Below are 15,279 nucleotides of genomic sequence, written 5' to 3' on the forward strand. Positions count from 1 at the left end.
TTGAAGTACAATTTAATAGTATAAGTTAATGTCTACCCCTTCATTGAGGGCTGTGCTGCAAAACACTGTGGCAGAATCAAATTAGTGTGCAACGTATTTCAACAGATATTCAACTATGCACTACTTTAACCCCTTTCCAAAGCAGATTGAAGACTCCTTGTCTTGAAGTCAGTTGGAAAATGTTAATAACTGAACCCTGACTTTGACATTTCAGGTCCGTGGTTAGATTCTTCCAACACTGACTGTTCTTTTTGACTCAAATTAACTGAAGATGGGCGGCAGACTAACATAGAAAATGAAATCCAGAACAAAAAAATCATTAATGTTAGGGTTGGTGGGGAAAAAATAAATACATATTTGAATGAGGAAAAAAAAAAAAAAAAGGATTGCTGGAGTAGAGGGTGGCAGTCAGGACGGGGTACAAGCCAGCTGTCAGTGCTAATAGACAGAAGAGGAATGAGAGAAGGAATATAGGCTGAGATATTCAGGCTAAACAACATGTCACCAGCTATAACAAAACGCAATGCAGCACAGCTGCCTTGTCTGGATGTGAGAAAGAGAAACTTCTTTAACAGTTTGGCGAAGAGCCTGCGAGACTCCGAACTAATACTCTTGCATGGATGTTTGCTGTCAGGTTCAGTGGCGGCGTTACCGAACAGAGACGTGATCGCCGTCAACTCTTAGCTCTGATTGTGGCATTTGAAAAACACGCCATTGACACTTTGATACACTTATTTTCCTCCTTCTACATCTATACGTGGTTGTTCTTGATGGTTGATGGATCACAATCATATGCCAGCGTGATGCTGAAACATATGTGAAGATGAAAACAACTTCAGTGTTGCAAGAAATCAAGACTTGCCAAATATGAAGGTCGACATCAAGTTGCTTCTACATGTGTGAAAAATCTGCCAGCATGTGGGCGTCTCTGCGCTAGAAAGGACATCCATAGTAATAGGAGATGTGTTTCTGTCACTTCACTTCACAAACACAGATATATTTGACGGTTGCTCTTTCTTTCTTCTCCCTGCTTCTCCAGATATTCGCGGCCTGCAAGGTTTTCTGGACCAAACATCCCGTCAGGGTGTGGATGTGGCCTTGCAGAAAGTGGACAGAAACATCAGTAAAGTCTTCACCAACCTCTTCACGACCATGAGGACTGAGGAGCTGAACCGGTACAGGGACACACTGCGCAGAGCAATCCTCCTGCTCAGCCCCCAAGGCGCACACACATTCATCCAGCAGGTCAGTCGTTATTTCGCTGCGTTAAAGTGATGTCTGCTAAAATAAGTGTGTGGTAAACTGATCAATTGAAAGTTAGCAGGAATAGAGAGGCGATGGTTTGCGACTAGGCTGAATATGTTTTCATTCAAGATTGCAAGTTTGTAAAGGGAACAAAAGAGAAAAGAGAAATAATCCCGTTGACGAGGTGCCGGCAGAAAGCTTGTTTGTGTATGGTGACGGTTGATCTTATGTGTCTGTGCACACACACCTTATACTTTATTCAGCTGCTATATGGTAGCTGGTGAGTCTCTGCCTCTGCTGTGGCGAGTGATGCATGACCTCGCACACACTTATATTGATGAACTGGAGCAACTTCTTACAAATCTTTACCTGCCAGAAGCGTGTGTGTTTTCCTCGTCCTTACAGACGTGTGTCTCTGGCTTTTCATTCCTATTAAGTGTTCCAGTCAGGCTGCACTGCAGTGGCAGCAGGGCTGAGTATTAGTGTGGCTTCCTATCACTGTTTATCTGGCTTCCATGAACAGACACAGTTGTTTTTAGATCGTAATTTGCATGTACACACACACACACGCATGGATGAATAAAGAGCAGAAGCATTAAAAACATTTTTTTTTTTACTTTTAGATTAAAAGAGCTGCTGCCAAACATAATTTTATTCAATATCAGAAATTTCAGCTCAGTTATAATTTCCGTGTTTCATTAAATTTTTGTAGATGTTTTTTTTTCTTTGCTCAAGTCTCCCATATGCTTTAGAATTTATTCATTAACATGTATTACATTTTACAATAACAGATGGTGCACTTGAAGGCTGGATAGTTCACAGCTTGTCAACATCTCATTCTACTTTGTGTCTGAAGTGAATTTAAACTCTTTTAATCTCTCTGCACACAATTTTCTTTTATTTCCACGTAAATTCATTAATTGTAAACACCCTATTTCTCTCATGCACACCGGACTAATGTCTGCTATTGCTGGTACTCATAGGGAGGAAGTCACCCTGTGTTTTCAGCAAAGGTCGTCTGCTGTTGTCTCAGTGGCTAATCAGTGCTCCATCTCTTGTGCAACAGCAGGTGGTGGAGGGCTTCACAACCTCCTATCACTGATCTGATGAGAGAGGTAGGGGCAAAAGGGAAGACATGAAACAGTGAAAACATGGGTTTAATGGGTTTGGGTTAATACACACACAAACAAACATGACAGCAAAAAACACACTGGTTATAAATCTTTCTACCAGATAGTTTTTGTTTTTCCTTGCTTCCACTGTTGGCATCTTAAAAACGTGGTTTTGTGGTGTTGCTGGCCCCACTTCATCTTTCTGCTCAGCTGATCGTGAGGAGATCAAATCATTAACACGCTGACATAACACTGCTGTGTGTTATCCCGCGACTCTTTTAGCTGTAGAACTTTCATCACTTCATTCACTAATAAAGCGAGATATTCCACATTCTATTACGTTACTTTCCTAGTAAGCAACGGCCTGGTGAATTATTTGAAAGCCGTTAAAGACAAGGTTACCGTTACCCACATGGTTCCATCATACTATTTCAACGTGTTTCATTATCATTGTTAATCACCCAGAATTGTCTCCCATCATTGTAGTCCTTGTGGAGTGCTAAAAGGACAGCGTCACTAATGAAGCGAGGGGCAGGAGTGGAGGCGAGAGGACAAAATGAGAAATCAAAGATGATAAAGAAGAACCCTTCATCCTGGGGAGGAAACGTGAAAAAATGGGAAGAAACAAATAATTAAAAAGCTGATGATTGTGTATTCCACCAGAGAGAGAAGATGAGCCTGAAGACGAATGAGTTTAATCTCAACCACATCACATCTCATTGCATCGCATTATATTGCATCATTTCGTCTTATTTTATTTATTTTGTTATTGAGGCTTGTTGTTGAGTTTTTCAGCATTCCTAAGTGAAACATCTGGGTCCTTCTATTTTGACTGATTGATCCAACTTTACCAGATATTTTGAATTTTATATTGAGGATAATGTTCTACAACAACTGAAATGTAATTTAATGTGTTTAGGTTTAGGTCCTTGTCCGTGGGCCTAAATAAAGTTTTTTTTCTTAAGGGGAAAGGAACAGAGCATGAAGGTAGGCATTGAAATTTTGTAAAAGCAAGTTGTCATGATCCTTGCAGAATCATAATTGATTTCACCCACAGCACCTCTCTCCCATAATTGCAGCACTAATTTTAAATGCCATGGCTGCTAGCTAATTGCCTGGAAGCAGGTGTCGGTGGAGAATTCTTGACAAGCATTAACGCTGATTGGAGATCAGCACCGGTGACATCGCCTCTGACTCAGGTCACAACCTTACGAACAGATTACAGATCACATATTGGCAATTTTAGCATGTGCATGGACATTTTTGATCAATGTATTATTTTGTACCTTCAGAACTCAGACGAGCAGACAGTTGATTTACAGAGAGACTAAGAACCTAAAATAGTACCTAACATAAAACATAGGCTGCACCATTCATTTCATCTTAGAACACATTATGTCCTTTGGATCTCCAGAATTATCACACTTAATTAAAAAAAAAAAAAAACCTGCTGAGGCAGCAAACCAGTTGCCGCTTATTCACGGTTGGCGGTCGTTGTAAGGGCATTTGTGTGACAGTCTACCTTTTGGCAGCAATATGAGATGGATGAGAGAAATGGCTAGGAGATGGGCTGACGTGTCGTTTGTCACAGAGAGAGGTGGCGGTGGGCGTGGAGGCCTGCTGTCGTTTGTTTGGCTGGCGGACAGCGTGGCTGATAAAGCAGCAGTCTGACGGGGCTAATCTGATATCAGCCCAGAGAGCCGTGGAAACACAGCACTGAGAGCCCAGGGCGAGTGACGCACGGGAGAGATATCAAATCATTGTTCAGTGCATTAACTGTGAAACCACACCTGTGCAGCTATGGCAGCAGAATGTTAAAACCAGCAGAAGTGCTGGACACCAGAGGATCTGGGCCACGGCAGCACTGACAGGTCACAGGACACGGTGATGTCTGTGTTGCACTCTGTCCATCCAGATAATCACATCTCTCAGAAAACTTTAACCCAGTCACAAACGTGTACATTGCAAATCAGTTTAAGTAAATTCTGAGGATTTTATGCAGGTTCAGCTATTTTACCTCCTTTTCACAGTGAAACTCAGACAAATATGGAGAAATATGTTTGCCTTGGTCAGCTTGCTGTATTGTCAGGTACTCGTCTGAATCCTAACATATAAGAGTCTGCTGCAAAATCAGGCTGATTTATTCATTCATGCCTTTGAAAGCTTCCCACAGTCCAAAAACACACAATATAACTGTAGGTGAAATGGTGACTAAATTCACACCCATGGGTGTGAATGTGAGCAAGAATGGTTATAATGTGCTGGCCTTGTGAGGAACTTAAGCTCTGTACACCATGTCTCTCACCCTGTGTCAGCTTGGGTAGCATAGTCATAGTTATATACTGTAAATAGTTAGTGTTGTTATGTCACACTGGTACACAACTCGGTAAACAAAACCCCAAAACCAATGCATGCATTCTGGTGGACATTAAAATGTTTGTGTGACACTGGCTAATTGAACTGATCGTCCAGTGTGTGCTCACGTATTGTTTAAAGATCAACAAATGCAACATTTGGCTCAATTACACAAGCCAACATTACTAAATGAAGAGCAGCAGGGAGCTAAAACAGCCGACTGTCTTTGCTGAGCTGAGCCAAATGATCTGGCTCAGTGTGAAGAGCTGCAATTTATATCGCTAAAAAGAAATAAAAAAAAGTCATGATCGCGTGAGGCGGTGTCTCCGAACGTCATTGTCAGATTGATGTTAAAAAGCATTGCTCTGTGTTTCCTCCACCTGCTGTTGCATACCTGTATTAGATCAGTAAGGACATTTTCTTCATATGCTTAAGTCTATTTACATTGCTATGAGTTTTATCTTAGAATCAGGGATAAAACTCTATCAGTCTATTGATAGAACTCAGGGGAAAAAAAGGTGGTGTACTGTATTTCCGGAGAACGGGAATGATCTGCTCCCAGATTTAATTTACGAATAGATTCTCATTACCAACTTGTCAAATTCAGTGACCACAAGATTCAAATGACGCTGTCAATATTCTCACTGTCAAGTTAACAATAATCAATTTAAACATACCGGTAATAAATAGTAAGGATCCAGTACAATTTTTACATGAGACCCAACCGTGACCATCTTATAACCTCTTCATTTTGGGTTCCCTCTCTGCTTCTCCCCGATCTCCCACTCTCTCTTACACCACTTTGTTTTTAGCCTTGTCCCGAGGGTCGGTGGCTCTCAATGTTACTCTCACCAGCCTTGCCACCCTCAATCTCTCTGTCTCTCTCTCTTTCTTGCACAGAAACATTTCGTTCAATGTTCTCTATGCTTTGTCATAATGCTTTGTGTGCACACAAGTACTGTTTTTTTTTATAAACTACCCAAACACAAAAATGTTATAATGTAATATTTTTTCCTAACCTCATTCTGGATCTGATCCAGAAATTATTTTGCATGATAGTTCATAGGAGACACCTTTATGACTCTGATTTTTGGTGAGTGAATTTAATTCATATTTTGCAAGATTATTTTTGTATTGCGGATGGCATGCCGAATACAGAATGATTACAATCGTCTGGTCTACAAGGAGATGAATGAATGAATAAAAGTGAAACTATGATTTAATTCTAATATTAAACATATGGTTATTAGGCCCTTGAAAAATCATTTCCTATTAAATTCATACTTATTCTACTGCATTGAAACCTGTGCTAAACTTTTACTATCGTATAATAAAATGTTGACGCACCATCCTTATATCACTCCTGACTTCTTTATATTTTTTGGCAGCCATGTGCTTCCATATTTTCCATCAACTACGAGCTGTCCCTGCATGGTCCCGTAAAAGAGATTGTATACTAAATCAATTACATAATAATAAAATGACCTACAGGATAAAATGACCACATCATAGCATTGTGATAAAAAGATTTGAAACTTGCTGTGTCACCAGCCTGTCGTTTGAAAGAGCCCCTCTTGCACCCTGACTCAACATTGTAAATGCGACCTCAATCGTTCGTCTTGAGGAGGGCCTCCGCCATCTGTTCTGTCAGAGCAATTTTTCCTAACAATGTTTCTCTCCTGCAAAAGAGCAGTTGCATCGAATAAAGCATGGTATTGTGGAACACTTCTTGAGAGCAGATGTTTCCTTAAAGATTTGCAGGGCCGTAACTGTTATTTTTTGTGTATTTCTGTCATGCTGGTGATGGGAGAATTACATCTCACTTTGGTTTTGTAGTTTTTGTAGATGGCAGCCTATGCTGATTATTCCGAGATGTAATAATGCGAATGCAATTTGTCATGGAGGAGTTTGCACGAGTGGAGAAATGACAGTGGCAAAATATTAGGTGGGAGAGGGAGAGGATGGGGGGGGTGGGGTGAAGAAATAAAATTATACTTCCCTCATTTATACTAAAATGAGGGAAGAGGTGATCGGTCATGTTGTTAGAGAGGTGTGTGTCAGCCAGGCTGCGTTTCCTGTTGCTGCTGTCATCCCGAAAGGCTCCGTTTTGTCTGTTGGCACGTGTGGTATGTGTGGTTATGGTAATGGTAAAGCTTGACTCCAGTTTCATAATAGGCGACATTATAAATGAATTTCCTGTTGTTGAAAGACTGTAATAAAATTAAATTCTTTATATGAAACATGGAGAAATGGATCCTGGATTTTGGCTCTTGCTCGATTGAAGAACACTTGGAGATTAAATGCATGACCGAAACTTATTTTCGGTCTACGTTCCTGAAGTTCAGTTCATTTTAGTGTCACCTTGACATGGTCAGCAGTCAGCGATCATCGCGTCAGGCATCAGACTCTGTTCATTCATGTCTGCCACACTGGTATTGATCGGAGTCCAACCCCATTATCTATATTCCCAGAGAAAGCCAGAGCCCATTATACCTTTTTCTTCTGCCAGTTGTCTGTCATATGATGCTCTCTTGCTGTGTGAAAATAAATTGCTATTGCTTTATAGAGAGCTGAATTTTGGCTGTCGGAGATTCTTTCTGATTATTGATTCTGACTATACTGTAGCACTCACAGCCGACACTAAAATCCCCAAACACACACACACATACAACACATACAACACATACTCAGAAGTCAGCTTCTTAAACATTATGAGTTTTCAGAGTCTTATGTAATTCCATTAATGATCCTGGATAAGGCTGTAAAGGCAGAAGGTTAAGCGTGGTATTTCCAGCTCATCCTGGGGAACCCTAAGGCCTTCCCAGGCCAGTTATGATATGAAGTCCCTCTAAGGAGTTTTGGTTTTACCCCAGGGGGTATGTCCCAGTTGGACGTGTCCCGGAAAGTGTCCTGGAGGCATCCTAATCAGATGCCTGAACCACGTCAACTGGCTCCTTCCGGACCTCCCTGCGGATGCCTGAGCTCCTCACCCTATCGCTAAGGCAGAGCTCAGCCACCCTTGAAAGGAAGCTAATTTCAGCTGCTTTTATCTGCCATAATATTATTTTAGCCACAACGTGGAGCTCATGACCGGTCATGGTAAGTATTGGAAAATACATCAGTTGGATTTTTTTTTGTCTTATGGTTCAGCTCATTATTCACTACAGCTTCCCAACCCAATAGATGCATTGTTGATACCGCAAATGAATTAATGTTTATCTTACTCATGAATTAGACCACACATTTCTTATTCTGTCTGAAAATAATTTATCATCATTCCAAATAATGAATTTGCATGAATTTGAAGGGGAAAAAAATGAATCTTAGCGGCTGCCAACTCCTATTTTTGGATTCCGTCACATTATTATAATCAAAGACTTTATGTAAAGTACAATTTCATATGACAAAGGGGGAAAAAAGTCAGCCATTGTACACATTTTCAACGGCATTGTGTCATTTGATGTGCAGAACATGAGAGAAGGGCAGTGCACCTGGCAATCTGGTGCTAACGTGTTTTCGCATTCACTTTGCATCCTTTCCATCAGGCTGTTTGGGCCTGTGATCATCTCTTAGCACGTCGTACCGTCGACAAACAATGCCCTGCAGGCGCAACAGCTGTTCTCTGACAGGTCGCTGTCTGTTGTGTGTGTCTCTTTATGCGTGGAGCCACACGGGGATCAACAAACCGATTTTTTAACCCATCAGCTCTGCTTCTGTTTGCACTATTTAAGGACTGAAGTCAGGAGGGTAAACTTTGCTCACAAGGAGTCCAAGGTTCTGTTTGTATTTTTTTTATTTTTTAAAGCAATGAATTACTGGGATTGGGTTTACCAGTAAATCCCCAGAAGGCCAATTATGGAGTGTACATTTCTCATTTTCAGGCCTTTTTTAATTCCTTATTTCATTCCAGTTGCATCATTTTTGTTGGTCTTTTGTTCCTTCTGCTGTTAAAATCCATCTTTACTTGCATAATTCATACAGAAAGATGAACAGGTAAGGGAGGGAAACATCTGCACAGAAAAGGTTGAGTTTTATTACTATTTTAAAACCAGTCATGAAGTGAAAAAGTGTAACTAAGTATAGTTTTGTTTTGATTTGTTGTGTTTGTGACATTTACATGAAAAAAAAGGATGCCGTGTAATAAAACACAAATACTACTTTCCGATGCACCTTACCAACCCCCTTAAAGATATTATAGATCGGGCTAATGATGAATTAGAAATTTAAGGATCTAATGGATGCTCTTGACAAGGTGTAACACATGTAAATATATATATATATATATGGCCCCGAACCCCAAACCAACCTTTTAACAATTTCAATCGGGACCGCAGCATCTTCAAAACCAAAAAATAAATAAAAAATGGAAAGAAAAATGCTATCCCCAGCAAAATTGGTAAAAGGCAGCATTATGCAAATTAATCTGAGTGGCTCAGCTGAGGCTGGATTGCTATTTCCCTTTATTCCATCAGAGGGTATCAGACATCTCATTTTGGTTAAGCTCCATATTCAGTATGAAAGGAACAAAACTATTCACATCAAATGCATTTTTATTATACTGCAGTGCATTAGAACACGTATATCTGTGTCATACAATATTATAGTGCATTATATAGAATGATGCTTAACGCACACTCAATGTGGACCTGTGTCTCTCAGTTGAGTGTGAGAAATGCTGACCTGCACAGAGCCCTGCGTTCACCCAATCTGAAATGAACTGGAACCCTAACTCCGAGCCAGACCTTATCACCCATCAGCAGTGCTGGATCTCACTAATACTGTTGTGGATGAGCAAATCCCTTTGGTCTGTTCAAAGCCTGGAGTGACTATAGAATTGCCCGTTAAACTATCACGTGTAGCTAGGATGTAAAAATGCACTCAAACATTACGTGTGGCGTTCTTTTTCTGACCTTGACAATCATTCATCACACCATTTCAGGAATTCCCCAATTGTCTAAAATATTATTTTATGTAATTAATTCAAGGAATAACAGCTAATTTACGTCATATACTGCACATAGCATCTTTTGACTAACTTTTATGAAACAACATTTTTGTCAGGAGATTAATAAATTAATAGAATCAACTGCGTGTGAAATCCATCTTTAATCAGTTTTCAATAGCCTAAAACATAAAGAATTTGGAGCACTGTGTAGTATGACAGCAGAATAAATGCCTGGGGGTTCTGGATGAAACAATGGGGTTTGTATTTCCTATCGATTTGCAGCAAAAACGATGCTGCACTCCCCAAGGAGCGAGAGGTGCTTCAGTATTCATGCAGCGATGCTTAAGATTTAAAAGGCTGTGGTTTACCCGCTTTCCAAAGGCTTGTCATAGTATTTGTTTACACGAGCCGTTGGCAGATTTGTGGCAGCATATGGAAAAATAAATAGGCCTTTTAAACAGTCGTTTCCCCTTCAACGGAGGCAACAAATGACAGTGTGAAAAGCCTTGTATCCTTTTGCTGAGTGGAAGGGAGAGAGAGACAGAGGAACAAAAAGCAACGACAGAGGTATGATCCAAGCCCTGTGAGCCAATCCTGCTTCTTAATTGCTGCACAGCCATCTTTTACTTCTTTCACCGACCTTCGTAATGTGGCGTCGAACGTCAGAAAAATGTTATCATGTCCAAAATCGTATTCACAGCAGAGGGACAAGCAAAAAACTGTTGCATCATTGCAACACTTTTGTATTTGATAAGACCCGGTATGCTGTGTCAAGGTGTCCCGTCACACCGCAGCATCACTGTCATGCTCCTGCCTCGCACTCTCAGCGTTTTGCTGCTATATTTTACAGTATTGTTTCAATAAAACAATGACAACTGACTTAATCCAAAGTAGTTTCACATAATTTGGTGTTAAGAGATTTATCTCATTCCATGTAAATATGCAGCCACTAAAAAGGCCACTGAGTTTAATAATTAAAAATTGTTTGTTGTTTGTTTTCAAACCTCTCCTGCATGCAACACTGCAGAAGGAGAGTTCACGGGAATCGGAAAGTAGGACACTCTAATTAACAAAGCAGTTATCACGAATGCAGTGTTGCATGTGGGAGGCAGCCAGGTTTTACAGTACCAGCAGGGGATGGGTGGAAGTTGAGGCAATCGAATCAACTTTTCATTCACTAAAGTTGTCCTTGAGCACATCAGCCCGTCTGCACCTGGAGAACGCCACTCCATCTGAACTTTGACCTTAATTCATGGTGAGGGGATGACGGTTTCCCCAGTGGGGATTAGTAAAATGTCACATTGTTATCAAAGGGCTCAAGCTTACTCAGCAGGCAAGAAGTAGAATAGTTCAGTGAAAGGTCTTGATGGAAATTTGGTGTCCTGTACAAACCAGATCTGATCACTGTAAAATTTTATGAATTCAAATAAATTTCCCTTTTTTTTTTTTGCTATAGCTTTAAATTAATTGTAACATGACTGAGAATATTCAGCAACATTGTGATATTTTTCTACGTCGGTTCTGAACTTACGTGGCATCCAACATGTTTGCTGGTTGTTAATGCATCAATCACAGAAAACAAGTTTAGAGGAAGATAATTGGTCGCTGAGTCTTTCTCCCAGGTGATCTGGCCCCAGCCCAGAAGAAAGTAACAGTGTTTGACAAGTTGGTAATAAACTTGACTATCTCTCTCTGGAATCGCTGACACCCAGAAATAACCTTAGCACAGCAAAATAGTCAGAGAATAAGAAAATAAGGCAGAGGGCAGGATCTCTGAAGATGCCGGCACATCCCCACATTATAGTCCCTGTTCATTGATGGTTGAGGGGATTACTTTTTAATAAGTCTTAAATTGTTCTTCAAATCTCACATAGTGTTCCTTGAACTAAACTCCACATTACTTTTTTAATTGGTTTATGTTTTGTGGAGTACTGTGTTTAATACTGAGGTACTTTTAGCATTGTGATAATTATTATCATACTTTTAATCGACTATAGTAAAGAGGTTAATATTTGACTTATTACAGTTACCTAACTAGCTCAGTTACTTTTCAGATTCTGAAAGAAATTGGGGAAATAAATTATGTCAATTTTATTGATCATGGGTCAAATGATTGTATTTTTGGGGGGCTTAGACTTTGATAGCTACTAATAGCTGTACTTTTGTATGTTGTATTACTTAAGTCAACATTCTGAGAACTTCCTTCATTACCACTCAGCGAACCTTAAATGACCTTGAGGCTTTGGAATACTTTGAAGTAAACTTGTTGCAAGTGTTGATCGATCATGTGCAATGGTAAAAAAAAAAGTGTTTATAGCCGTTCAGAGCAGCCACAGTGGCAGGCCGGGCCTCCCCACTGGCTGCACCCGGCTGCATTTGTGTCTCAGCATGATGAATTGGAGAGCCAGGGGATAATGCCCCACACTTTCAGACAGGAACATCTTACAAGTTGTACGTTGTTGACATTGAAAAGTGAAGACTATAGGTGTGCGGAGAAGGACAAATCTTCAAGTTTGACATATTTTCACAGTTGCCGGTCAAATGCAGTGTTAAGTGGGCTCAAGTGGGCACTCGCTCATAAGAAGGTGTCGATCTTTGAAGTTGCTTTAAATGCTGGATCAACTACAACTGAGGGGTTTCAGAAGCTGACTATCAGACCACAGTTTCATTTGCACCAGAGGACGTGAACTCTAAGATCCTCCTGACTGAGATACAGCTGCAATAAAAAATTACAAAATTCTAACAACATGACCTCTGATGCATCTTGAGCTACCACTGATCGATAAAATTAAGCCTTATGCTTGCATACATTTCTAGTGCAAGATGTGTGCTTTGTTGGATTTGAAGGATTCATTTTAACAAGAGTCTGGTGCACAGTTAGACGCAAGGAATTTCCACAACCATGTTTAAATTTGCTCTGTTTAATCTATATAAATGAACTTTATTGTTTCCAGACTGCAGAAACTCTTTAAAATATCATCAATAATTGAACAATTATTACATTTATGATCCAAATAACATATGAATACTTTATTACTGAGAGTAAAGATTTGTCATCGCTTCACAAGAAACTCTGCCAAATTCTGAAGGTAAGGACAGACAGACGCAACAGGGACCTGACAAAATACATTATTTAACATGACAAAAAGCTTCTGTGCCCCTCCTTGAATTTATCTGGAAGGGACTTAAAAAGTCACATTGTCACATATTGGACAGACTTCCTTTTGGACAGGCAACTCATTTATTTTTTTTATTCTTAATTGGGCCATTGGAGTCCAAAGCATCACTTACAAAACTCTGAAGTGTTATATTTGGTACCATTAACATACATCATCATGTAATTATGTCTGATCTTTTTTTGAAACTCTAGGATCTGTACTATAATTTAAAATGCCTTGTCATTCCTCAGTTTGTTTCATTATTTAGAGGAGCTGAAATGTTAAAATTGTTCTGATCTAAGTTAGACCAAGACCCATTTTCAGATTTTTTCATCCAGCAGTTTTTCTGTAATCCTGCTAGGAAACAGACAAACAAATAGACAAACACTGTCAAAAACAAAACCTCCTTCACATAATAACATAACTTGATTTAACCAATAATACCATCATTCACAGATTACATGTAACAAGCTGGCCCCGAATGCGTCGCCAGCACATCACAGATACCATTTAATAATACATCATTCAAGCATTATCATCACCTGGATGAAATCTGCCTGTTAAATGTGACACCTTCTCATTCAGCCCTTCATAATCAGCTCAACTGCTGTCAGCTAAGAGGTGGAACAGCAATGAACCCCCCATTATGGTGAGGTGCACTAAAGGCCTTGAACATGCTTTGTAAAAGGGTCTTTTACCCCCTTTACTTTTTTCTTCAAATACTATTATTCTGCTGCACTTCAACAGCAGCATTTTTCACAGACTCCTGACCGGCTGAAATGTCACGGAGGACCTCAACTGATGACCCCTGATTGTGTCCAGTGACCCAGCTGACAGGACGGCAGTGCAGTCGTGACATCACTCTTCATCTCCATCAACATAGTAGTGACACATTGCTTCTTCATCCAATCTGACTGGGCCAGCAACTCGGTAACAAGACAGACCTTTTGGATCCTTTCTTAAAAATGCAAAGCTTTGACTCAGATGTATCTATTGGTCCTCGGAATTATTTTTTGACAATCTCCTGTTTCATAAAAAAAAGGGAATTTGATAGTGAATCACTAAGTCAGGTTTTATCATGGTGTAAACACGGATGCTGCTTTCTGCACCCTTATCGTCCTTGTGATTGCTCGAACATTTCCAATGCACCAGGCACTGATTATATAATGTTGACCTCCTGAACATTTCTCTCACACACACTGTGGATGGTCAGATGGGCATCTTTATTTTGCTGTCAGTGAATATGATTTATGTAGATTGTCAGCAATTAGGGCCTTGACTTTGGAGCATCAGTGAACTCAGCTTGCTGCTCACAGTAATCGGTAAAACCAAAACGCTCTCGCTCTCTCTCTCTCTCTCTCTCACACACTCACACACACACACACAAACACACACAGGGTGATATGCTGTATAGGCTGAAAACAGCCTGAGGCATTGAGTTGAATGACAAATATTTACCATAGAGTTGACGCACACTGAGGGCAGACCCACCTCAACCTCTTACTGTCAGTGTGTGTGTGTGTGTGATTTCACAATCAATGACATTTTGACACAGTCAATGTGCATGTTTACATGCATTTTGGCATTATATTATAGCTGCTTTGCATCTGTTTACATACTATGTTTGTTTATGGAAACGCTGAATCCTGGTTACACCTGATAAATCTGTGTCCCAGTGCAGAGAGGCCAGAGGTTTCAGTTGGTTTAATTGTAGTGCACTAGACCTGTAGCAGATCCATCTTCATAGCTCGGCCAGCCCACTGAACGAAGCAGTCCATCGCTGGAATTGGGAACTACTTCCAACATTGTCTGTAATTTTGCAAAACCAACAGTCGAACACTCATCCCCACTCTCGGGCAGTATATTTGGTCAGCTGTGCAGAGTGGTTTTTGTTTGGCACTTTCCTTACTTGTGAGAACAAAGCTATGAATTCCCTCTTGGAGAGACTGTCATCCTATTTTAGTGGCACCGAGTTTTCTACATCCCCAATATCTGCAAAGCCACAAGCAAATGTTTATAGAGCTCAATAAAGACTTCCAAGACAAAATAAGAAATTGTCACGTAGAAATAACTTGAATTTGTATGTTTTCTCTGAAACGGATAAACAAAAGCAAAGCATAGATCATTTTGCACATACAAAGACATTCAAAATCTATAACTTATAATGTTTATAAAGTTTTGGACTAATCCTCCAGGCATTGGCTATGGCTTTTCCCCCAGCTGTATAAAATATACACCCCCACTTGTGAATATAGCCAATAAGCTAAATGACCGACATGTTTGTTCTGTATGCAATCACGGAGGCAAACTGTCACTGCGCATTACCTCTGCTCGGTAACCTAGCTCCTTTTATACTACAAAGTCTTATTAGTATTGTATGTACAAGCAGATTATTAGTATTCTATGTACATGCAGATTATTAGTATTCTATGTACATGCAGAATATTAGTATTCTATGTACAAG

General features: G+C 40.0%; 1 protein-coding gene across 1 annotated transcript in view; it reads left to right on the forward strand.

Moving 5' to 3' along the window:
* The window catches only part of LOC137909924 (glutamate receptor ionotropic, delta-1-like), a 218,875-nt gene that overhangs the window by 144,418 nt on the left and 59,178 nt on the right, over positions 1 to 15,279 (forward strand). Inside the window, exon 4 of the mRNA XM_068754354.1 lies at positions 1,040 to 1,245. Coding sequence (XP_068610455.1) covers positions 1,040 to 1,245 — 206 coding nt within the window. The remainder of the gene's footprint in view (positions 1 to 1,039; positions 1,246 to 15,279) is intronic.

This window comes from Brachionichthys hirsutus, chromosome 21 (assembly GCF_040956055.1).
Source record: "Brachionichthys hirsutus isolate HB-005 chromosome 21, CSIRO-AGI_Bhir_v1, whole genome shotgun sequence".
NCBI lineage: Eukaryota > Metazoa > Chordata > Actinopteri > Lophiiformes > Brachionichthyidae > Brachionichthys > Brachionichthys hirsutus.